Below are 24,557 nucleotides of genomic sequence, written 5' to 3' on the forward strand. Positions count from 1 at the left end.
GGCAGAAGCAGACTCCTGGTGACATTTTTGCACTGACCTCTATTGGGCAGAAAAAAATTCAGAATCCAGTAGCAGAAGTGATATTTCAAAGTTATTTTGCCTGAAGTCTAGAAAATCTTTCACGTTATCAACTCCGCTACTTGGAACAGGAGCAGAAGGTCAGGTCATTAATTCATAAATGAATGTTAATTATTATTACAACCTCAAACATAATTCAGGTATTTTATAGCTGATTTAAGCTAGCAATAAAAGAGCTGGAAAATTGCCCATCACCTTTCAATTGCTGGCAGTACATAATCATGGTACCAAAATCTGTAAATATCATTAGTAGAATTTTACAGGTTGTGCACACAACTTTGGCTGTTGGGTAGTTCAGCAAAAAGCATTTGTCTGGAACAGGAATTTTCTGATGTGACTGCTTTGGAAAGTGGTGTGGGGGGAGTTGGGGTGGGGTAGAGGGAAGAAGTGTTGGCACAGGGCAGTGAGGAGGCTTTGTGGGAGAGCAGCTGCTCTCATCCCATCTGCTCACAGGCAGCACCATGAGAAACCAAAACCAAAACCAAACTGCTGCCACTGTCACAGTTTTGGGAGTCCTGGAGCAAGGTAAATGTCCTTCATATAATAGTGTTGATTTAATTATATTGAACTTTGTGGAACTTGGTTCCTGTATCTTGCTTGGAGTCTTCATGGAATGAAAGTTGCTGCTTTCCAACATGGTAAAATTGTGTTTGGCTGTTGCCAGTGTTGGGCCTGAGGGGTTTGTTGTTTAATGGGGACTGAAATGGTTCACAAACCTCAAAGCTAGCATCCTAGTAGGGAATGAAATTGAAGTTTTACTTTGAAACTTAAAACAATTTAATCAATAAAATGTCTTTAGAATATTTTCTGTAATTGAATGTTAGCAGGCAATGTGTAACTTGGAGTGGCTGCAGGAAGCCAAAATAAAGGCAGTTTAATAAATAAGCTCAGGAAGAGGTCAGTCTCCAGCCATACATACTCTGTGTGTATGTGGAAAAGAGCATCACATACATGTGTGTTTCTCCTCTGACAGATATTGTGTGTTCAGTTCCTACAGCTTAGCTGCAAAGAGTGGGTGGCAAGATGAGCTGATAGCACATAGTAATTTGGAAACTAATCCAAGAGGTCAGAAATAGAGACCTCTTCAAGGAAACTTGGCAACATCTACTAATTTAAATAGATGCTTTTTTTTTTTTTTAGACCATTTACAAACAAGCAGAGTGCTGCCAAGCTCTGTCTGCCTCTTGTGTTTAATTGTGGGTCCTTTGGGCAAAGGCCTCTCCCCATGGGGCTTCAGGAGGGTCAAAGTAGGGGATGCTCCCTGCCTGGGGTGTGGATAGAGCCCCCATTTTATCAAAATATTTGTATTTCTATAAGGGAAGGGTTCTATGGGGTTTTTAATTGCTGAATTAATTCACCACAGAGCTGTCACAACGCAGCTTACAAACAGATGTGAATCTCTGAGCAACCTGATGTATTTTTAGCCATCAGATGATAAATCTCTTAATACAAGCATTATTTAAAACTCAGATGTGCTACTTGAAGAACAGAGTTCGAGAAGTCTATCATCAGTAGTTTCCCCTCAAACTATTTACAGGGAAATACCTCTAACTACAAATGGAAGATCCTTGAGTCCAATGACACCTGACAGGTCTGATGTCAGAACCATATAGGTGTGAAGCCAGCAGATAAACAGCAAACATTATCTACCTCTGGATAAAGTTTCCTGGTTTTATGGTCTCTGCCTGGGAAGCCAAGGAGCAATTTTAAAATCATAAGTGTGTCCTTCCTCCCAGGATGCAGGATGTGTGCTAATGGCAGCTGGACTGCAGAGCTGTGCAGTACCTTTTCTTGCATATTTGGGAAGAAGGTGTTAGAGAAATGAGATTCATCCTGAGAAGGCCAAGCACAGAAGTAGAGATGTGCTCTACACATCCTCCTGCATCACATCCAGATGCAGGTGCACTGTAATGGCAGAGCTTAAGTACAGTGGTGGCTGATTTTCATTTATTCTTGGTTTTGCTTCCTAATTTCTTGGGGGGGGCCTCAGTTTCCGCATTCTTTCAAGTAACCTTCCCCTTTTTAATTTATTTATGCTCAGTTTAGCAAAGGTCTGAGCTTAGTGCTCTGTAGATGCTCTCCTGCCCCATGCTGAACTCTGTGCTGGACCAGAACAGGACAAAACTACCACGTTTTTCTTTCACAGCCCTTCCCTCTTTTTTTTGTGGCTTCAAAGGAAGTAAAGCTTATGCACTGTCATTGTCACTCCCCACAAAGATTATTTGCTGGGTTCACTGAAATGTGGCAGGTATCAGCTCTGAGATGGTTTGACATGTTTGTGGACATAATCAAATAGAGAATGAAGGTCTGGCTGATGCTTCCACTGAGGATCAAGGTGCAGGGAGAGCTCAGCCCCTATGAGCCACGTGGGAATCCACACAAACATTTAACCTTGAAGCAGGAATCACAAAAAAAATAGTTTGAATGGTTCCACAGAGTAGATTGAATTCTTTCTCCTAAAAGTCTTTGCTGAGAAGGCTTGTGCAGAATGGGTGTCTTAATACCTCATTTTGAGAGGTGCTTCAGGGAGCTGATTCTTCATCCTTAATGCACTGCACCCTGCTGCATCTCAGGGCAGGACAATGTCCTCACTCCTGACCATAATCAGCATCCTACATGTGAATCAGAAAGGAAAAAGCAAACTTGTTCCTCCCAACACTTTTCTCTCCCAGCACTTCTTGCTTAGGGCTGGGTCACTGCACACAGGGTGGAAAATGCTAGAAAGTGGGCATTTTCCTGACTGGATGTCTGTATATTTAACGATGATTTGCTGTGCAATACATGGGTCACATAGCATCAGATTATTCATGTTTCTAACTCCCTTTTCTTCTACATATGTTCTAACGCTTTTCTGCCATCATGCACGGATCTGTCTTGTCTTTAATCTTGCAGCATCTGTCCCTACTTTCCCTTCTGTCTCCTGCTGTTCTGCTTTTATCTTTGTTAGAATCAGACAGGCCACAAGGCAGTCCTTGCAGCCTGGCTCCTTGTCTCCCTGTGTAATGCTCTGGAAAAGTTGCTCTGTTAGGAACTTGCTGATCCAAGTGACTCACTTAGCAGCACACTGCCACAGCCACCAAAGTAATTGGTTTGCTCCTTTGCATTTCTCCCATATGAAAATTCTCATTTTCAATAAAGGCAGCAGTGTAGTAGTGCACCCACATATAAACACTTTAAACCTCAGTAATCATGGGAGTAAGACCTGTCATCTGAAAGCAGAACAGTCCAGATCTTGTTAACAAGTTTTCATTGTTTTTTGAAGTGACTTTCCATGTTCCTTATAACTGTACAAAGGAGCAGTGTGGGTTAGGTCAAAGCTGTCACTGGCAGCACAGCTGCTCCTGGAACTGCTGGAGCCTTGGAGCTTCCCTGCATGAATGGAGTGGAAGAAATAATCACTCCCTTTCTTTTTTCCTCCTGTTGCCACACTTCCAAGCATCCCTAGTTGACTTACTTAGTATCTCAGTGCTTCACAAGTCAGATGCTGCTTGTACAAATGTTTTGTGCCCACAGGGTTGTGCTGGAGGTTCCCATCAGGCTGGCTGAGAATGCTCTAATACTCTAAACACCAACCTTAAGATTGAAAAAAAAAAAATGAAGGTTCTGAGATGGAGTGTGGACTCATTAAGGTTTCGTTGCGTGTTCCAGGCTTCCCTGGGTGTGTTTGATCTGCTGGGGAGCAGCACCAAGGGCTCTGCTGCTGTGTGCTGGGTGTGAGAGGATGCAAAGTGCCAGCCAGCATGCTGGCTCCATGGGACATCAGCTGTGCTAGGATACCCAAATATCCATTTAAAGTACCTGCCTGAAATAAATGGCATGTTTATTCCAAGCTGTGTGTGACAGCCCTGAACTATGAAGCTAGGCAATGTCAGCTCTTCCCCTCTAAGCATTAGTTTGATTCCAAGCTAGATAAAGCTTAGCTGAAAAAAAAAAAAAAAAAAAAAAAAAAGATGCTGGATTGTTACCATCCCTGTGGTTTTCTCTTTTTTAGCCTATTTTGTGCTGCAGGTGATCTGTGCTCAACAGAAGTACAAGATCTCCCCTCCTGAGACAAGAGGTCACCCTGAATTCGAGTGGATCTTCAGAGCTCAGTAAGATTTTGATTTGTTTGTGGTCACTGCCTCTAGATGTGAGTTGAGCAAAGTGTCACTGCCAGGAAAGACTGAAGTCACTTTGAAGTCACCTTTACACTTATTGCTGCTGATTCTAGATTTATTTTGGTTTTTTAATGCATGCAGAGGTCTGAGTTTGGTTTGGAGCACTTTTCTCTGGCTGGAGTCTTTCTGTGCATCCACAATAATCTTCCTCATGCTACATGACAGACAGCCAAATTACAAATTAGTGCCTGTATGGAAGAGGTTCTGAGCATTAATGCATCATAATAATTAAGTTTAATATTGATATTGGCTCCAAACTGTGAGTAGCTGAAGCTATATTAATAGCATAATATTTGCTTTTAAGGTTTTGCTGTTAAATTGAAGCAAATGCCCTTCCAGGCAGAACCAGCTATAATGGTGGTTTTAGTTTTCCTGTTTTGTGTGTGTGTTTTAAGTTATTGTACTATGACAGTCAGCACTTATGGGCCCATCCCTACATTGTTGGCTTTTTTTTTGCTCTGTTCCTATGGGGAGAGCAGTGCTGGAGCTAAACTGGAATCCTTCTTAGTTCCCTTTGGCTTCCAGCAGGCACCAGATCCCATCTTTTATTTCAGTTGTGCTGTTTCGTAAGCAACTGAAAGGACTTGGCTGGAGCTGCTTTGAAGAGTAGCACTAAATCCTGAAAAAAGCAGCTGCTTTTCCTTGCCAGCTTGCAGGCATTTGTGGAGTGACAAAACCCACCAGCTTCAGGCCTTTTGCAATGCAAAAAGGCAGCCTGCATGGGAGGCACCAACCTTTGCTACTGGGTAGCTGTTGATGAGGCTTTTAATTGAATAATGAGCTGTGTGTCAGCCCAGTGATGCTGGGGATTGCAGCCTGCTGGGTAGCCCTCTGCTCCATTCTGCACAGGCAACCTCAGGATGCTCAGGTTTGAGAAAGTATTTCTTCACTGGGGGCTTTTTCCTCTCTTGTTTTCTCTGTGGAAAAGGATACAAATGGATAAGTTGGTCTGATATATTAAAAAAAAAAAAAGAAGAAGAAGATATTATTGCTCACTCATGGAAACCCGGCAGCCTCCCCTTGTCGAAGCTCAAACTGCATGTGCAGCCTAAGGATCTTCAGACTTTTTCCAGCTCCCAGTCTGGCTCTGTTCCCCAAGCTTGATAAATTTCTGGCCAAATCTAAGACTACATTGCCTGGGGAGTGCTAAAATGTAGGAAAAATCAAGAAACAAACCCATTGTCTCCTATAGCACATCTCCCACCGTCATGTCTTGCAGAAAATCTGTATTTTTGTCACTAAAAGAAAAAAGGAAAGATGAAAACCTGGCTGAACATCTGATCAGCTTTGCTGAATTTGATCTGGGAGAAGGCTCCCTCATGGAGCATGGCTTGTGTGACACCCAGATTTGGGCTGTGCTCACTCAAGGCCAGGATAACATTCCTTAAATCCTGTCAAGGAATCTCCACCCGTGCAGCTGTGATGCTGTAGCTGCACTCAGTGTCTGTGAAGGTGCTGGCACCCAGGACAGAACTTGTTCAGGGTTCAGCAAAGACGTAACTTCCCCTCAGCCACAGTTTTTTGTTGCAATGCCCACATGAATGCAGGTGAGGTGACACCTATGCATTTTTTTGGTGCTTTTCTTCTATAAAATGCAGATACTGTATTTTACAGGATTTTGTATTTTACAGGATTTTGTATTTTACAGGATTTTGTATTTTACAGGAAAGGCTTTTTCTGCCCAGCACAGCCCAACACTGCTTCTTCCCAGCCCTTTCAGTTTGTCCCAACGTGTTGCTCCAGCTCATCTCCCTGGCCTTGGTTAACCCATCTCTGAGATACAAGGATGTGGTTTTAATGCTCATCTCTGGTTCTCAACAGGGCAAATTGCTCCAGGCACTTCCCCATCCTCATCTCCTCTGGGTTGCTGGAATCTTCTTCCATCAAGGTAAGGGGAATGGAGAGGGAACCCCAGTCCAAACCACATGCCCTATGTGGTCAGCCCTGAGTTGGTCAGGGACCAGGACTAGATAATTGTTGTAGGTCCCTTCCACAGTAGTTTATTCTATTTTAAACAAACAATAAAAAGCCACTCTTAAATCCCACTGCAACTCAGGCTCATCCTCTGTACCTGTGAGGCTGTGACTTGGGGAAAGCCAAGTTCCCTTTTCTCTGGAGGGATAGACGAGTGCCCCAACTCCAGCATGCATGGAACAAGAAGGGAAGGAAGAAAAATTATTAAAACATCTACAGTGTTCTAAAGCTGAGTCCATCTGCATTTGGTTCTTGTGACCATGAACCCACCTGCAGAGGGAAACAGGGACATGGGTGATGGAGCTGGGCTGCAGCACTGGCAGTGTCCAGGGACCCCCGGCCCCCCCAGGACTTGTCTTCTCCCCTCTCTGGGAGGGAGCCTGCTCTGGCTGCAGTGTGGGGGCTGCTGTTACCTCTACACCCTCTTCAGGTACTTCCAGGGCTACGTGGTGGCTGCACAGGGATGGTTAGTACCTGGCTGAGGCCCTGAGCACCCCAAACCAACCCAGAGGTGCAGAATGCATCCCCCAGCCCAGGTTTCCTTCCCTCCTATGCTTGTGGCCACACCAGCTCTTCCCCAGCACCATCTCAGAGCAGGATGGGGGACACCAAGCCCTGGCTTGGCTGGGGGTGTCTGATGGTGCTTTCTTCCCATGCAGGCTGGGACCTCTGTGTGCCAGTGCCTGGCTGCTGGAGGGGCTGGCACGGGCTGGATTCCTGGCACATTTTCTGATGCCCCAATTCCTCCCTGTGGATGGCAGAGCTGGCACAGCCCCTACAGCTGCTCGGCACCTGGTGACCACAGCTGCCCAAACCACTGCTCACTGTGCAGGGCAGGGACTCCCATGGCAGCAGGAATCTCCCCAGCTCTGTGCTTACCTTGAAAGAAGGTGGGTTCTGGCACTTCTCTCTTCAGTGATAATTTCCCTCCCTCCCAGCTTCCACCCCTTTTGACAGGCTTCACTGCCAGGTTTTCCAGCACTGTCTTTTCTAAACCCTCTAATGCCTTTGGTTCTGCCTTCTGGAGCACCAGTCGACCCACATGCTGTCATCACTGCTCCTTAGTGCTGTAATGATCCATGTTAGAGAATCATACCCAGGATAGATATTAAAAAAATAAAATTTTTTTCTCAACAGAGATCACCTGTGATCATCAATGGTTCTTGAGACGCAGGTGTGAGAGAATTTGAGGGTTAGGGGACAGGGTTGCATGGGAAAAGATGCTGTGTTTAACTTGAAAGGATGGGTAAACCTGTCTAAAGCTATATACAAATTTTAGGAAAAAAGGCAGCCTGACTGTAGTTCAGTGTCTGTGTTGGCCACTGACTTGACTGACTTTGGCTTGGTCCCAACTTCACCCACCACCAACCCAGCAGCAGGACTTTGCCCCCGTCTGGATTTCCCACTTTGTTGCAAATTCAGGGTTCCCAGGTAGCTAAGGGAAGCATCAAGCAGGCAGCTCCTTGCTGAGCTGCGTGTGGCTATAAAAAAAGAAAAAAAAGGGATCATATTTTGTAAGAAAGACAACTGTTCCACAAGTGCATCTTTGGATGTATGGGTGCCCAAGTGCTTTCAATTACTCCCTGCTGAGGAAAAAAACCTGACTCATCTTTCTTTTTTTAATAACTGGTGAAGCTTTCCTGTGGTGCTGGGGCAAAAAATAATCAGCCTCCCACTGGGCTGCTCTAAGTGCTTTTCCCAGCATAAGCAATGCTTTGGGAGTATCAGGTAGTGGTGAGTGCTGAGGAATGACCCCATTTAGGGCTGAGGGGATCTGGCTGGTCCCCAGTCCCCTGGGACACCCACCCAGGCTGGGGTGGGGAACAGGCAGGCAGAGCCAGAGCAAGGGCCTTCTTGCTGAGCGTGACTCTCATCACCATATCAAAAGTTTAAATTTAGCTTTTATTACAGTGCACATTATTTTATATATTTATATAGAGAGATGTACTTGAAAAATCAAATGTATCCAATAATAAAAAATACAGCACATAAAGTAGTATAATGCATTCCAGTGTATAGCTGAAGAGACATTGGGATTTACACTAATCCCTACTATTTCTTTGAACTGGGCTACTTCTGCTTTCCCCTTCCCTCCCCCCACCTCCCAAAAAAAAGGTCACATCAATTAATAACTGAAATAGTTATTTAAAAAGATGATTTCTGCACTCAATCTCAAGGCATGAAGACACTGGAGACTTCACCGTGAGTTAAGGGGCTGTGTTTGATGCTGGCAGGCACAGTGTGGCATATTTTATTGTTTTGCTTTCCCTGCCATACTCATAGCTCCAACCCCTTCAGATTCATCTCTCTGCAGCTGGAGCAGGGTCCATCCTCACCCTCGCTCCATCCTCAGCTGTGGCCAGGACCACCGCCTGGCTGAAGGCAATGCAGACCTCGGTCCCCGGCCATCTTCCCATCCTTGTGCATCCGCAGGGTTGGCTGGCAGGACTCAAGGTGACCAAATCCCCCCATCTTTGTCCCCAGATACAGCCAGACATCGCCCCATCCTGGGCTGAAGGTGCTTTTTGTCCCCACGCTTGCTAAAGCTCATCCCGACCCCAAACCGTCCCCCGTGGCCTGAGCGATGCACGCAGCAGCCACATCCCCCCCGAGGGCAGCAGAACCGTCCCTCTGCACGGGGTGGGTGCTGGGTTTGCTTTCTGCTCTTCTTCCAGAGAAGATGAGCTCCTGGCCCCGCAGCACCAGCCAGGCATGGCGGTGCCGGCCTGGCAGCCCCTGTGCCAAGGCCTCTCAGCCCCTGGGGCCTGTGCCCTCCCTGCGCCCGGGCGAGGCGCCGCGGGGAGGAGGGAGCAGGACCGGGGATCCACGCTTCCTCGCGTCTGTGTCACTCTGCTTTTTTGATAAAAATCTGAAAGGAGAGAGGGCTGGGATCAGAGAGAGAGAGGCCAGGCCAGGCCAGGCAATGGAGAGTCCCAGTCCTGGGCAGAGCTGTCCCGCTGCCAGGGAAGCTCAGTTTACCTCGCTGAGGATGATCCACACTGGGGAGTCGGTCTGGATGGACAGCCTGATGGCCTCCAGAGGCCCGAAGGATGGGTCCACCTCACCCTCTGCAACACCCTTGGAGAAGGAGCCTGGTGGGGAGAGGACATGGGTGACATGGGGACAGCAAACAGGCAGCTGGGATCCCCCCGAGGGAACCACAAGACATCATAGCAGCCCCTGCCAGCAGCTCCCCAGCATTAGATGGGCTGAAAACCAGCAGCAGTGTGGTTGTCAGTGCAAAATACTGCACTTAGGGGAACAAAAAAAACCCCAAACAGCTAAACAAAACAAAATAGGGAGTATTTGGCTGGACATCACAGCTGTGCAAAAGGAGGGGAACAGAGTGATGACAGCCTGACATTTCCTGTTGTGGAGGTTTTTAAGACCAGGTTAGGCAAATCATAGAATTATAGAATTGGCTGGGTTGGAAGGGACCTTAGAGATCATCAAGTCCAACCCTTGAACCACCGTTGTGGTTTCTAGACTATGGCACTGAGTGCCACATCCAGTCTTTTTTTAAATATCTCCAGACACGGAGAATCCACTACTTCCCTGGGCAGCCCATTCCAATGTCTGATCACTCTCTCCCTAAAGAAATTCTTTCTAATATCCAACCTAAACCTCCCCAGGCACAACTTAAGATCATGCCCTCTTGTCTTGCTGAAAGTCATCTGGGAAAAGAGCCCAACCTCCCCCTGGCTCCAACCTCCTTTCAGGGAGTTGTAGAGAGTGATGAGGTCTCCTCTGAGCCTCCTCTTCTCCAGGCTGAACACCCCCAGCTCCCTCAGCCTCTCCTCATAGGATCTGTGCTCGAGTCCCTTCACCAGCCTGGTTGCCCTCCTTTGGACCCGCTCCAGGACCTCGATCTCCTTCCTAAACTGAGGGGCCCAGAACTGGACACAGTACTCGAGTGGGTAATCTGAATAATTTGGTTGTAGGTCTAGGCAGAGGCAGGCAGAACACAGGACTGAGAACTACCTGAAGAAGACACCCAGTCTAAGGGGGGAGGGCAGTGGTGGAGAGGAGATAATGATGATTAAATCCTGCTCCGACCTGGCTCCTGGGAAGCAGAAAGTACTCTTTGCCAAGCAAGAAGCACTAAGATTATTAATTCATTTGAAGGTGAGGACATATGAGCTGTCTCACCAAACCCAGCAGGCAGCTTGCCAGCCCCCACCCTGCTTATACCTATCTGGATGTAGCCATCCGGTGTCCGGCGGTATTTGACGACTGTTCCCCTTCCCTCTTGCAAGGCTTCCTTATCTGACTGCAGGCTCTGTGGGGAGAAGAGGAGCTCTGTGCAATGCCAGTGGTAAGAGCCACCCAAAATGCCCAAGGAACAGCAGCAATCCCCCTGAGCACTGCCCTCACCAGCAGCCTGTGACATGTCATCCTCCTGCCTGGCACCTCAAGCCTCATGCCCCAAACCAAGGGGACATTTGCTGCCCCCATGCTGCTGCTGCCACTGCAGCTCCATCCCCTCCATCTCCTGCTCAGCACAGCATCCCTGCCCCCAAGGTGGTACCACACCAGGCATGACCCCCTGGCTCCCAGCCAGCACTTGAGTCTTGTTAAGATTTTTTTTTTCCTGATGGCTTTAAGCAGTTCCCTTCTCTCAAACCTCTTCTGCTTCCCACTCCTCCCCCATCTCACCTCTCAATACAACACTTACATCAAATGGCAAAACCTCCACAGTCGTATTGAAGAGTTTGTCCTCTGGGTGCTCAATGTTCCCACTGCGGAAGAAGAACCTGTGAGAGAGATCAAAGCCATGGAAACCCACATTGAGTGAAGGGGGACGTGACAGCTTTCCCCCTGGCTGCACTGCTAAAAGGCTGACAGGCACCTTCCCACGAGTCCCACTGGCACATGGTTTGAAAGGAAACCCTCTGGGCCAGATGAGCTAAAGCATGGATTGCTCAGAGGGGCAGGAATGTACATGGACCCATCAAAAAAGGGTCAGCTTATCTTCTTTCTTCTGGAAGAGCATGGTTCCCTACTCCTGGGCAGTCGAGCATGAGATGGGTAAGAAATTAAACATGAGCCAGAAGAGTAAAAGGAAAGTATCTCCACATGCTCCAGGCAGTCCCCAGGTCCTCCCCACAGACTTCCCCCAAGCACTGGCCTTTCAATGCGGAGTGGTTTGAAGAATCTGAATCTGATGAAGTCTCCAGCAGTGGGAGTGAAGGCCCAGAAGAAGTCCTCCCGCAGGTAAGCTTTCTCCAGGGTGAAGTGCTGGTAGGTTTTCAGGCTAGTGCTCACCTCTGCTGGAGGATTGACATGCTCTTTCCTCAGGGCCTGCTTGCCAAAATCCTTGTCCTTGGGTGGATGCAAAGCAAAAGGGCAGAAAAAGGTCATGAGCTGCTCTCACTCATAAGGAAGAGGGGTCCCAGCAATAAGACATCACATATTTAAACCTTTTGATTTGCACAGTGCAGAAGCATGAGGGATAGGAGTGGTCTGAGGAAGGCACCAGACAGGGCAATGCTTGGCTGGATCTCAGGAGCACTCAGGCAAGGACCAGAACCAAGGCTTAAAAGCATGCAGTGACTCTTGGTCACTGCCATACTTAGAAGTAGGAGCTACATGAGCTAACTGTAATTTAAAATAAACCACAACCAATGCATAGAAATCCAGCTGCCACCATACCACCAGCTGCTGTCACTGATGTCCCCAACCCAAAAGCAGCCAGTTCCTGGGTGTCTGCAGGCCAGGCCTGGCAGAAAGGCTGTCTGCAGCTTGAACAGGCAGCCAGTACCCACCTTCAGCTTCTGTATCTTCCCAGCCAAGGAGGAGTGGGTTCCCACATGCTGGAAGAGCGAGGGCTTGAAGCGGATCCTCAGGTTTGCCTTCTGCCTGTCACAGTGCTTCTGAAAAGAGACAACCCCTCAGTGTCCCATGCTGAAACCTCTGCAGTCACAAGAGGAACAGACAAGTGCATGAGGAGTGACAAACCCTGCTTCTCCATCCCTATACCTTCCTGTGTTATTTTAGCTTCAATTTGGCAAGAGGGCTTTTAACCACACTCCGGAGGAACCTGCCTATGACTCTTGGCCAGCCACCCCCAGGCTCTGCTGGTCAGCTGCAGTGTCCAGGTTTAAGAGCCAAATGTCTCCTTGCCAATCACAGCTTAGCAAATGCTGAGCAAATCTCTGGGTGCTGTCAGGTAGGGACAGACAGAGAATTTTGTTTCATTTTTTTTTTGCCTGGCTTAACAAGAAAGCCTTTTCCCTTTAATTCAGGGCTTGAGATCACCAGTGTCTGAGGGTACAGCAAGTCCTGGGATGATTCAGAGCCTGAGGGAGCAGGTAGCAAGTACAGGCTCCCTTCAGCCAGGCAGGGCTTTCAGCTTGTTGGCAAATGTTGTTTGGCAGATGCATGGCACGTGCCACTGTCTGAGCTGTTTGACTGCTTCACACCCATCCCACCCTGTAAATAAATTTGGGAGATGCAACTTGGATCCAGCTCGTGTTTTTCCATGGGTTGGAGGGAGAGAGATAATGGAGAAGGGAAAAAGGACAAAGGAGAAAAATACCGAGAGCGTGGAGACATTTTAAAAATAGTTCATTTATCTCAGTTTGAGGGAGCAGGACAAAAATACAGGGTTAAAAACTGGAGGGAGAGGATATTTGTTTTCCAACTTTTGCTTTCTTCAAGAAAAGAAACACATGCACGCCCCTACCACTATCTGCTCTCACAACCTCCCCCCCAAAAGCAACCCCAGTAGCAAACCCACTGCCAGGCACTGGCACTGTCTGCCTGGCACCAGGCAGGGCACAGAGGGGAACACCAAACACAACAAGCCCTGCACACATGGGCATCACCCTGCCCAGAGCTGGGAAATTCCAGGCATGACCCCTGAGAGCTGCTGAGGAGCTAATCCCCTAATCCAGCTCACATTACATTAGAAAATTAAAACTAGCCATGCTAATGAGAGACACCCTTCTCATTGCCAGAAACCTCCAGTTGCATCAGGTCTGATCTCAGCCTGGATGGGGAGAGGAGGAGAAAGGCACACAGAGGGAGCTACAGTATTTCCTGATTTCTCTTTCTTCCTCTTTCCCCTTCTGCTAAAGAAGCATTTGCTGAAAGCAACATTGTCTCAGTCTAACCAGGAGGGGGAATGGCTCAGTCGGTGGTAACAAGGTCATCCTTTCACACAGCTCTACCTCAGGTAAATCTAAAATTAGTTTAAAAAAGAAGAGTAGAATATGTCCAGAACAGGCAAAGCACTTACCAAAAGCTCAGGTCAAACAAACTTCCAATCAAAAAGACAAATCCTCTCTGCTACCAATTTGATTCTGCACAGTGGGATTTACCAGGGAAAGTCATGTTTGAAAGGGCAATGTGCAGAGTTAATCATGCAAACAGTGGGGGAAAGGAGCCAGAAATCCACACTGAAAGTAGGTTAATTTTTAAAAAGGCAACACGTTTAAGAGGTTTGCAGCTTCCCCTGGGAAAACCTTGGCTCCACCAGGTAGATGAGCAAAACTGAGAGCTAAGGAGAAGATGATCCTGTGCAGTGGGATCTGTGTTTAATCAATGCTCAAGCTGAAGATTTTAAAGCTGGGAGGCTGGGTGTTGAGCACAAACTGCAGCATTCTTCCCAGCTCCATCCCAGCATCCCACCACTCCAGCTTCATCCGTGGCTGTGAGGACCCTGGGGGCTGCCAAGCAGGCCTGGGGACTGCTTTGCCACACGTGTGCCAGGTGGACACAAGGAGTATCAACTGAGATTGTTTTGGCTGCACACAGGGGTCTGGAGCCAACGTCAAAGCCTCAGCCAGCAAGATCAGGACAAATTAAACCACATCCTTGTCCCAGTTTTGCAGAGCCTTGAGGGTGCTCCATCTCCTCCTGACACATAAGTAGAGTATTTACCCCTGGAGTAACCTCTTGCTCTGGTATTTGCCACCACAAAGTAGTTGTGGCCATGAGGTCACTCCTAAGTGTCTGGCTCCAAGCTCTGTAAGGGGGACTCTGCTGCTCGTTCTCTGCTGGGGGAGGAGGGTGAAGGAGTGAATGAGTAAATACAATATGTTCAGAGAGGAGATAGAGGACTAACTGGTGGTGAGCTCATCTTACATTTGCTGTCACACACACACTCCTCCTCCTCTGCCATTCCCATTTGCTTCAGTCCCTCAACCACCTCTGCAGGGCATGGGAGCTTCTGTCAGCAAGATTTCATGCACACCTGGCTCTGTAAACAGATGGCAGCATGAAAATGGAGCCCATTTCACCACTCTGCACCCTCCTGGAAACCCCAGAAAGACCTTTGTGTGCTCTGCCTTCACTCTGACACACTACACATGGTGGGCTTGCTTTTGGGTCATCTGGGGTGAGCTCTCTGGGCAGCCTGCATGTGAGCTCCAGGCAGGTACAACACATGAGCCCAGAGCCAAAGGGTTATTCTAGGGTTATAGTCAGCAAGCAGAGCATGGCTTCAGGGAGAGAAGCTCACTGAATGAGAAACAATACAGAATAGTGAATGGTTACTCTCCTCAAGGACTGGAGGAGGAATACCCTGTTAGTGCCTAGATGCAGAAATAATGCTTTTTCTGACAGCCACAGGCTACAAAAGCCTGAACTCCCAAGCTTTTGCTTATACAATCTGCCAGGACACCCTGCAGTATGATCCACAAGGACACCAGAGTCCACAGAAAAAGAATCTCTGGAACACAGGTCAAGCATATATTTGCCCCTGCACAATTGGTTTCCCTTCAGTGGAGGTTGTTTACATACTGCATCTTTCTCAGGGTTGCAGACTTTCACCCAAAGGATGTGATCCAGCAGCCAGTCGATGGGTTTGTCCTTATAGAACATCAGGATGAACTCCACGATCAAGCTCAGATCCAGAGACTTGAACATTTTTCCTACAGAAGAGGGAGAAGAGAGAGCAGCTTCAGTATCAACTGGTCAAGAATAAGAGCTGGGAAGAAAAAACTTGGGAGACTGGGCTGTGGAGGCTGGATGTGTGTCCATCTCTCTACGTAAAGGCAATAGCATGCAGCTCTGTTTCATTACCAGCACTGCTGGCATTGATCATACAGTTCTGGATTTAATATTCATTGCAGAATTAGAACATTAGTATCTCACAGGTCCCAACAGGATCAAAAGGTCTAAAACTCTTCCATTCATCAGGGAGAAATAAGGATGAAAAACATGCGGCCAGCTGCAGGACAGACCATTTCCTGCCCTGAACACCAGAAGTTTTAAGCCAGTCAAACCAGCATGCAAAATAATAGATCAAGCTGCTACTGGAACCATGTACTGCAATTCCCAAAATAGTTCTGTGCTGAAGTAAACTTCCTTTTGCACACTGTTAGGCAATTCCAGATCCCATCCAGCCTAGAAGCTACTGGTCATGCCTAAGCAGGCTGTCAGCTGGGCCACTGACCAGGTTTATTTTTATTACGAGTGAGTACCAGCTCTGAGGATCTTCCTCCCTGTGCAGACACAAGGGTCATTGCAAAAACAGGGAGAGATCAAGTTGAAGTATTTTACCATCTCTTGGAGACAACTTGTTGGATGAAGAGCAGAAGTGCTTACAAGAGCCAGCAGGCACTTGTGCCCACACTTGCCAGGACTGGGGTGAGTAGAGGAGAATGTTACCGATAAACCCAAGCTGAGAAAACTCCAGGATCATCCACTCCTCAGAGGGCTGTTGCAAGGCAAAGTTCTTCATCGTGCTGAGATAGTTTGGTTTGGCCACAATATCATCCTCCAGCTGCAAGAGGAAAGTACACTCAGTGCCAGCCACCCATGCAGGTTCCAGTAAGAGCCTCTCTGTGCAGAGCAATCACAGCATAGACCAGAGGGAAGCTTTGGCACAGACCTAGTTTATTTTGGAAGATGCTTTGAGCAGATTCTTCTCACCCAATCTAACAGGTAAACAACTTTAAAGCATCTCAGAAACCCAGCTTTTGAACCTATCTGGTTAAAACCCCCTCCCACTCTGCTGCATCACACAGCTGGACACGCTCTTTGCCCTCTCTCAACTGGGTACAAGCCACAGTGAACTCACAGGTACACCCACCTCCCCCTGACCCCCAGCACAAACCCACCTGCACATAATAGATGCCTTTGGACTGGGCGTACATCATTAAGAAGCAGTAGTCAAGGTTCTGCTTTGTCCTCCACCTGCAAGAGACAAACTCTCCTGGATGCCAGGCTGCTTGGGGGAGCCAAAAGAAGGTACATTTAAACTGGGAAGCCCTGCACTACCCACCCCACCAGATCCTTCCAGTTCCTGGATAAAAGCAAGTTTCAGAGCCTCACCTGGCCCTCCAAAAGACCTTCCCTGCTGCAGTCAGGGGTAGATGCTGCAGCTAAAAAATTCAGGGAATGCTTGTTTTTAAGGTCACTGATTCTTACCTGACTCTTTCCTTGGGGTCCCCAAAGGATTCCCGCAGGTGGGAGAAATCAGGATAGAAATGTGGAGATGGGGAAATTACCTCTAGGAGACCCGAGTGTATTTCCTTGGGGAATCTGAGGAAGAAAAGCAGCAGTAAACAAATACTTTCATGTCTGACACACCACGTCATAGACCAAACCACTGGGTAAACACTTAGCCACAGAACCAACCAAAAAATACAGGCTCCAAGATAAAACTCTCCCAGCAGCTAATATACTTCCAGACCCTACCAAAGGACACCAGCAGGGACTGTCACTGTGTTTTAAAGCTGCTCTCTCCCTCCCACAGTCTCTAAAAGCCCCATGTTTGCATGCTCCCCCCAAAATTCCTCCTTTCACCTGCACACACATGCTGACTGCTGATGGAACACTGGCCTTTCAGCACAGAACTTTGCAGGTGTGCAAGTGCTGCACACCATCAGCAGAAGAAAATGACTCTTGCCACCACAGGAGAAGCCAAACTATTTTTCCTGATCCCCCCCAAATTACTGAAGTGCTCTAACTTCTGCTCTCTGCAGTCCTACAAAGCTGGTTTGTAAAGAAAGAAGGGAAACACCACAAAGCTCCTCACTATGGTTTGCAGGGGATTGGCAGAGGGGACAGAGTCCCAGCACGTGCTTTAAAAATAAGTCACACAGATATCTTTTGGTCTATGAGGGCATCGAGGACAGATGAGAAAGAGGACCATGGGACAGCAAAAGTGGAAACACTGAGAAACCATCTGGATTCACTTCTGTCTGAGCATCTCACAGCTTGTTCCAAAAGGTGCTGCTCAATATTTATTGCACTTAGAAAAAACACAGATCAGCTTTAAAGACCAGCCATGAGCATCATGGATTCCCTACAAGATTAAACAGACCTGCAGAGTGGGACACCAAAGGAAGAACTCTCTGGCATTGGCAGCATTTAGAGATTTTCCAAATGTATCAGTAATTAAAAGCTGTTTTACAGAGATTATGTTATGCATTTCTGGTTAGTTACTTTAAACACTGTGCTGTGCTGTGCTGTAGTTAGGACAGCCAGTAAGAATTCTACTAAAGTCCCTTAAAATCAGCATCTATTTTCCCTACAATGGGGTTAAGAACCCCTTAAAGAACAACAGCCTTGCAAGCAATACCCAGAGATTACTGTAACTGCCAGAGATAAGCAGGGAAAAGTTATTTTTACATCGTCCTTTTTAGGAATATTTGATGCAAGGTTGATTTTCTTTGTGCAAAACCAGGAGATGGGAGATGGGGCAGAGGGAGACAAAGCAATGGGAATGCCAAAAACTCACTTTTTTTTTTTCCCTTCCTAATTCCCTTCTTCAGACTGGAAAGATTTCCAGCTAACATTTTATACAGTTCCCCTCTTCAGCCAGCAGTGAAACAGAAGCTTCTCACTGAGCTGACAAAACTTGTACTGAAGCAGCAATGGCTTTCTTCCTCCTGCAATATGAGCTCAGCCTGCCCTGACCCCACATCACCTCAATTCAATTTGGAAGAAAAATAATTTCAGTGAATCAGGGAGGGGCAGGAGGCACTGGAGAGGGGGGACAGCGAGAAATCAAATCATTAAGTCAATTAAAGTTTCAGGCCTTTTACGCAGAAGCACTCTCAGCAGCAGTGCCCAGTAATTTCATCAGGATCCATCGGACAATCAGTCCATTATCCCCCGGTAAGTGTGTTCTCCTGCCAGCAGGCAGAAGGAGGGGAGCTCTGCCAGCTCCACCACAGCAAGATGGAGAGCTTTGTTTCAGCTCTTCTGCAAGTGCCCAGGGACACAACCCTCCCTGCAGACATCCCAACCTCTCTCCCATCATTTCTTTGGGGACACAGGGTGCTCGGAGGACGTGCTGCCCATTTGCATCTCCTCCTTACAGAGACTGCCATCCTTTGGAAACGTGCAATCACAGGAGCTGGATGGGAGTCCCTGCCTCTTCTCTCTCTGCCTTTTGCCTCCAAGCTCTGATGCTGTTAACGCCTGGACCGGCTCATGGTTATTAATCTGTCACTGGCTTCTGCCTAAACAGCCACAGACAAAGCTGCAAAAAGCCACTAAGGCTCTGGGACATAAATAGCAGCTAGTGTGAGAGACAAATATAACTAGCTCCCAGAACAAGGAAAAAACAGGCTGAAGCAGGAAGAGAAACAGATCATGGATTTTAAAGCAAAATAAGGCAGAGGCATTTGGGTGTGCTCACCACGCTGCCTAGTTGCTCTGACACTGCAGAGCAGGTAGAGGGCTGCACTAGACACCATGTCAATTGCCAGGATAGCTGGAAATCTAAACAAACCCTCTTCTTGCAGTGCCACAGGACAGAAAATGCAAAATGAAATGGCATGAACACATGTTAAATACTGAAGGCACAAAGCAGCCCAATGGAAGCTACATAGGGGATGTGTTTTAGAGCAAGCAGAAAGTGGAAGCGGCAATAGCAAAGGAAGCCCAGAGGTTAAGAACAGAAAAAAACAAACCAAAACAAAAAACAACCCAGACAAGAAACAAAAACAAAACAAAAGGGAAGCAGAAAAGTGTGTGTTTTCTCCTTAATGAAGCTGTTCCTTGGCCTCGCTACAGGCACAGCCCGTTCTGCCGTAGTCATTTGGAAGTGCTTACAAGTTTTTTATACTGTCTGCCACTCCGGCTGTGTACTGTGGATCCGTCTGAAAACAAAACATAAGCAGTGTTAGATCCTTCAGGCCTCAGCCTGTGCCCCCCAGGGGTCAGCAATCACCTTCAACACAACCCAGGGGTACTGTCAGCACCTCTGTACCATCCTCATGTCTCTTTTTGTCCAGTTTAACCAGTCTCCCCATGCTGATGGTCTCCTAGGAGCCCTCCTTTGTGGCCAGTGTTAATAAAAGGTATCAAAAGGACCCCAAAGGACTCAAGACACTGCACGTGCTCTCCTGGCACTTCTGCCTCTTCCAGAACCAAGCATTTGCACAAGGTGTTAACTTCTGGGCTCTTTTTCCTCTGTATACGCTGGCTTCCAACCAAGCAAATACTCTTGGCAGAAAAGGATCTCTACCTCTCTTGTGAAAAAGAGGGGTCTATTTATAAGAGTGCAGTTTTTAAATTTCAGGCTCATTTTGATGCTTTTTTCCCTAAAACAACAGCTTGTTCCCACAACCAACCTGACAACCTGTACCAGGAGGGAGGCAAAAGTCAGCTGTGCTGCATGCTGCTGTCTGCAGGCAAAATAAGTACAAACACAGGGACAGGCACTGGACAGAAACCATCTGCACAGTGACTGGGAAAACAAAATCTAAAGGGCAGGAGACCCGGGAGCGAAACCTGTGCCTGTTTCCTGGTGCTGGCATAGTTTTCAGAGGTTGAATGGATCATGGGACCGTGCTGAGCAGATCTGCAGACCAAGTGTCACAGAAGCCGTGACCGGCTGCTGCTGTGCCTGGCGCCGGGCAGAGGCGAGAAGTGAGATGCTGGGGATATGTGTCACAAGCTGAGGACAGCACTTCCAAGCTGGAACGGTGACAAGGGAGGGTTTTCTCTAAGAGGAAAAAGGTCTCTTTCCCAAAAAGGGCTCAGTCTCTTGGTGCTGGACTCATTGCTTAGTCCAGTGCTGCCAAGAAAATATCAACGGGAAAAACAAAGGCAGGAAAGATGCTCCTGGCTTTGGGAACAAACACACAGCTCTGCTCCAAGCTCCCAGCTGCTGCTGAAACAGCAGGCTCGTGACAGCCAAGCTGATGAGCTCACCCTGGGGCTCCCCTCCAGCAGCCAAGGAGCCCCCAACTCTCCCTGGCAGGCTGGTCACCCTGGGTGACACCAGCAGTGGTTAGTGGTGGCACTTGGAAATGAGAAGTCCCCATCCCCAAAAGGATGTTCAGTTGCTCCACTCATCCTGTGTTTCCAAATTACCCAGCATCTGCTCCAGGTTCAGACCTCTCCACTGTTTACACTTATCCCATGCCTGAAGAGCCCTTATGAGCAATGCCAAGTGCAGATACACTGGGAAACACTTTGGGAAGGGGCAGAGCAGACACATCAGTGGGTGGCACTGCATGGAAGGAGAATGCTGTGTAGCTGCAAGAGCAAGCTCAGCAAAAGAGGACACTGATGATGGTAAGTTGCAACAACTACCATCACTGTTACCAGGCTGCACTTCATGGTATCAGAATGAATTTATTTGTTGTTCACTTCTCTTGTCACAGAAAGTCATCTGCTGCCATCACAGTGTGCACCCAATTTTCAAGTCAATTTTAAAAAAACAACAAAAATTACTGCAGTCCTAAAGAGAAGACAGTTTTGGTCAAGCTGCTTAAAACCTCTCATGATTTAACTCACCCTCTGTGTAAAAAGCCACCAAACCTGTCCTGGCTGAAAGGGAAATGACAGCCACTTGAGGCTGCACCCATCCATACACAACTTCTCCTACAAAATTCCAGCCAGAGACCCAAAAGCCAAATTCTACTTAAAATGTCAAATTATGGGTAAACAGGCAGCAAACTCAGACAAATATTTATCCTTGTTCTACTCCCAGTAACATACCACTGGGGTTTATCTTTCTCACCAGATTTCTGGAAATTAAGACAAATGCACTTCAGGCTCAAGAAAATAATCCTAAGGGGAAAGCCATGGAGAAAAATAACCGTCTAAACCCTTAGATAAAAGCAGCTCTTGGGGATTAATGTATCAAGGCTTTTTAGCCCTTGGATTCAGCAACTGATTCTGGGCTCCAGACACGAGTACAAAGAGGCATATTAGTCTCATCCCTAAATCAGTGGGCTCTTGAGTTTGGAGAAGGGGTTAGTGCTGTCTGACAGGCATACAAGAGGAATGAAGCAGCTTCAGGAGCAGGTCTGAGAGCTCCCTTAGACATGATCATGGGGCTGCTCCTGCATATGTTGAGAACAACCATTCAAGCACCCTGCAAGAGCCGTCATGATTTAGACCACAAGGATAAATGCAGATGTTGCACTGGCGGCTGTCCATGTCTGCCTGCTCACAGCCTGACCTTCCCTGGCCCAACTGGTGTTTTATTTTGGGCAGGACATACCTAAAGATACGAGTCAGACAGCAGCCCAAGGTTGGGCTTATCTGCCCCAGCAAGCAGCAGATTTGGCCTCTGGGTGGACAGCTGTCCTGCCTGACACCCAGTCTGGCAGGTGGCAGGATGGGATGGGATGGGATAGGGGCCAGAGACATGGGGTAAAGAGGCAGAATTCCATCTTACCTCAGCAATGAGGACAACGATGACAGAATCTTCCTTCTCCTGCTGAGTCAGCTCAGAGATGAGGGAGTTGAGGGTATCAGTGAGGTAGGAATGCACCTCCCGCTTCACGCTGGGGATTCCCATCACAACGGACACTGCCCAGAGCCAAGGAGAGATTTTAGAGCAGGGTGTGTGCTGGGACAAGATGCTTTGCTCTGCTCCAACAATTGCCTGGTGGCTCACCAGCTTGGTGCCACGCTCTGTCATTAAAATCCAGTAGTGATCAGCAGCTTGGTAAGTGCTTGGGCCATGTAGGATTCCCATACTCCTATCCCCCAGCCCAGTACTGCCCAGCAGCACACCAGTGTGCCAGGCTGGCATGGCACCTGTGGCAGTCAGACAGACTCTTTTTTTTTCCCCATAAAAAACTGATGACAAAGGAAACACCTGAACCTGCCCCCTGTCTCCTAAGGGGCTTCACAGCCTTTGAACAGCAACTTCAAGAGCACTTCACTTTGCTCTTCAAACCCCTCCCATGGCCAGAAGCACCTCAGTTTAGGAGGGACAAATCAGGATTTGGGTTGAGATTTGGGAGCAGGGGGGAATCATCCAGTACTCAAAGTCCTACTCCAGATGGGATTAATCTCCTAAAATTGGTTCCAGTCTCCATGAAGCACCCTGCAAACTGTCCTTCCATCTGACCACTTTCCAGGCAAAGCTTAGAGCACTCTGGAGATGGAAGAGAGCAAAAAACATCTAGCAGAAGCATCGGGGACATTTTAGTGCCCGTCGAGAGCAGACAGCACTTCCCTGTAGACTCACAGATGTGACATGGCTTACCCACCCCGTGTGCCAGAAAAACAAGGAAGCTTGCATGATGCATGCAGCCTTTCCTCCAGTCCTGCTCATCTCCATACCACAGCCAGGCCCAGAGGAAAGGGGAAGGACAGGCACCAAAGTGAGGAAGAGCACCAGAAGCAGCACTAATTCCCATTTACCTCCAGTGCGCCCCTGTCCCACATGCACGGCTGGCTGCAGACTGTTCTCCTTTGACAGCAAATGTGGCAAATGATGGAAGATGGTGGGGAGGTGCAGCACATTCTTGTTGGTGATATTCCACAGTTTTAACTTGGTCTCGTCTTAAAAAGGAAAAGGGAATCATTTGCAAGGAATGGTAGGTAGAAAGAGACCGCAAGGCAAAAAGCCTTTTTAGAGCAGCCTGGCCACCCGAGACTACTGCTGGGTTATAAAAAATCAGGCCAACCTTTAACATGCTACCATAAACCCAATTAAAGTTCAGCAGGAGCCATGAGGGCCTGAAAGAAGTCTCAAAATATTTGGGAAGGAGGGGAGAGAATGAAGATCAAATGAAGGTCAAATCAGATCTTTCAGTAGAGATCCAATTTTCTGCAACTGAGCAACTTAAAAAAAAAAAAAAAGAACAAATAATGTGGCAAGGGGTGCTCAGGCAGCCTAACTCGTTCCTCCCCCCTCTCATCCAATACCTATTTTCCATACGGATTCAATACAGCCATAGGAAATGGCATGTATGACTTGCAAGGGGAAAAAAAAAGCTCGTAAGCAAGCAAGTTGGCAAATATCCTCAGCAGAGGCAAATCTCAGTTTTTAGTGATGCATATGCACCTCCAATTAAAGAAGAATTTAAGAGTTCCCAGGTCCCTCTCAACTCCACAATTTCCTCACGCCGGGGGAGAGAAGAGCACGTCCTGCCCGCAGCCCTGCACACACACGCACACCTCTCGACCTCCTCCTTAGCAACTGCTTCCAACCAGCCCCAGATCCTTCACTTGGCTGTTTATTCACCAGATAAGCTGCTCCAGGTCCGGTTTATATCCCTCAGGGCCTGCTTCTCCGAGATTGCTCTCTTGATCTCCTCCAGGACCAGGTTGAGCTCCTTCGAGCGCTTCAGGCTCTCCTGCTCGGCTGCGTGCAGTCGGTCCCGGAGGGCAAGAAACTCCCTCTGGTAGATGTCCACAACGTCACCTGTGGGTGGAAAAGAGAAAAGTTTTCTTCTCTGAGCTCTGAAGGGTTTCACACTGCAAAAGTGATGCCCATCATACCTGCCCAACCTCCACAATCCTTAGAACAGGGATTTAGGGAGCAATGGTCTGGTAGTGGTTGTGTTGGAGAGAGGGAAGTTTAAGTTGCAAACCAACAATTAAAAAGTTACCCCCATTTTTCTCTTTTACTCAGGTTTAAAAAAAGAAAAAAGTTGCATGGTAGTTCTTCACTATTTACTTGGAAAAGGGGAGTCAGCTGCTGGTATTAATTTTATGAGCATCTCACCCTAGTTCCAGAAGTTTGGGTGTGTGAGATGGCAACTACTGAAGCAAAAAGAAGGGAATCAGAGTCAAATGGAAAAAAACTGAAAGCACTGATGGTCATCGTCATCACTGCCTGTTAAAGCCACAATAAACTCAAGGAATAACAATATCTTTATATTTTAAATCCTCACTTTGGTACACAAAGTGAAGAGTTTCAAGAGCACATGTTGGAGGGTGTTTGCGTGGGTAATTTGGGAGAATTCTTGAAGACTTCCTCCAGGTGGCACGGGACATCTCCCAGATGACCCCGGGTGAGGAAAAGTGAGATGATGGCAAAGGGGATGCTGCTCTGCAGCAAAATGAGGGGAGGCACAGCACCTCCTCCAGCTGTGGCAGAAAATCCCAAATTCTAATGGCAAAAGGGATTTTGGGAATCAGACCTCTCTGGAACAAGGCAGGCTAAAGAGTCACACAGCAATAGCTGCCTGG

General features: G+C 47.6%; 1 protein-coding gene across 2 annotated transcripts in view; it reads right to left on the reverse strand.

Moving 5' to 3' along the window:
* Positions 1-8,097: 8,097 nt before the first annotated feature.
* The window catches only part of MGAT4B (alpha-1,3-mannosyl-glycoprotein 4-beta-N-acetylglucosaminyltransferase B), a 48,228-nt gene continuing 31,768 nt past the window's right edge, over positions 8,098-24,557 (reverse strand). Inside the window, exons 2-15 of one of the 2 annotated variants that reach the window (XM_030459189.1) lie at positions 23,608-23,787; positions 22,782-22,922; positions 21,805-21,938; positions 19,224-19,270; positions 16,587-16,700; positions 16,277-16,352; positions 15,825-15,939; positions 14,955-15,085; positions 11,975-12,079; positions 11,338-11,531; positions 10,885-10,963; positions 10,401-10,488; positions 9,189-9,301; positions 8,098-9,078 (exon numbers count right to left, since the gene is read on the reverse strand). In XM_030459189.1, coding sequence (XP_030315049.1) covers positions 9,055-9,078; positions 9,189-9,301; positions 10,401-10,488; positions 10,885-10,963; positions 11,338-11,531; positions 11,975-12,079; positions 14,955-15,085; positions 15,825-15,939; positions 16,277-16,352; positions 16,587-16,700; positions 19,224-19,270; positions 21,805-21,938; positions 22,782-22,922; positions 23,608-23,787 — 1,541 coding nt within the window. In that variant the 3' untranslated portion in view covers positions 8,098-9,054. Of the gene's footprint in view, positions 9,079-9,188; positions 9,302-10,400; positions 10,489-10,884; positions 10,964-11,337; positions 11,532-11,974; positions 12,083-14,954; positions 15,086-15,824; positions 15,940-16,276; positions 16,353-16,586; positions 16,701-19,223; positions 19,271-21,804; positions 21,939-22,781; positions 22,923-23,607; positions 23,788-24,557 lie in introns of both variants that reach the window. The other variant, XM_030459188.1, reaches the window with a different exon arrangement.

This window comes from Calypte anna, chromosome 13 (assembly GCF_003957555.1).
Source record: "Calypte anna isolate BGI_N300 chromosome 13, bCalAnn1_v1.p, whole genome shotgun sequence".
Taxonomy (NCBI): domain Eukaryota; kingdom Metazoa; phylum Chordata; class Aves; order Apodiformes; family Trochilidae; genus Calypte; species Calypte anna.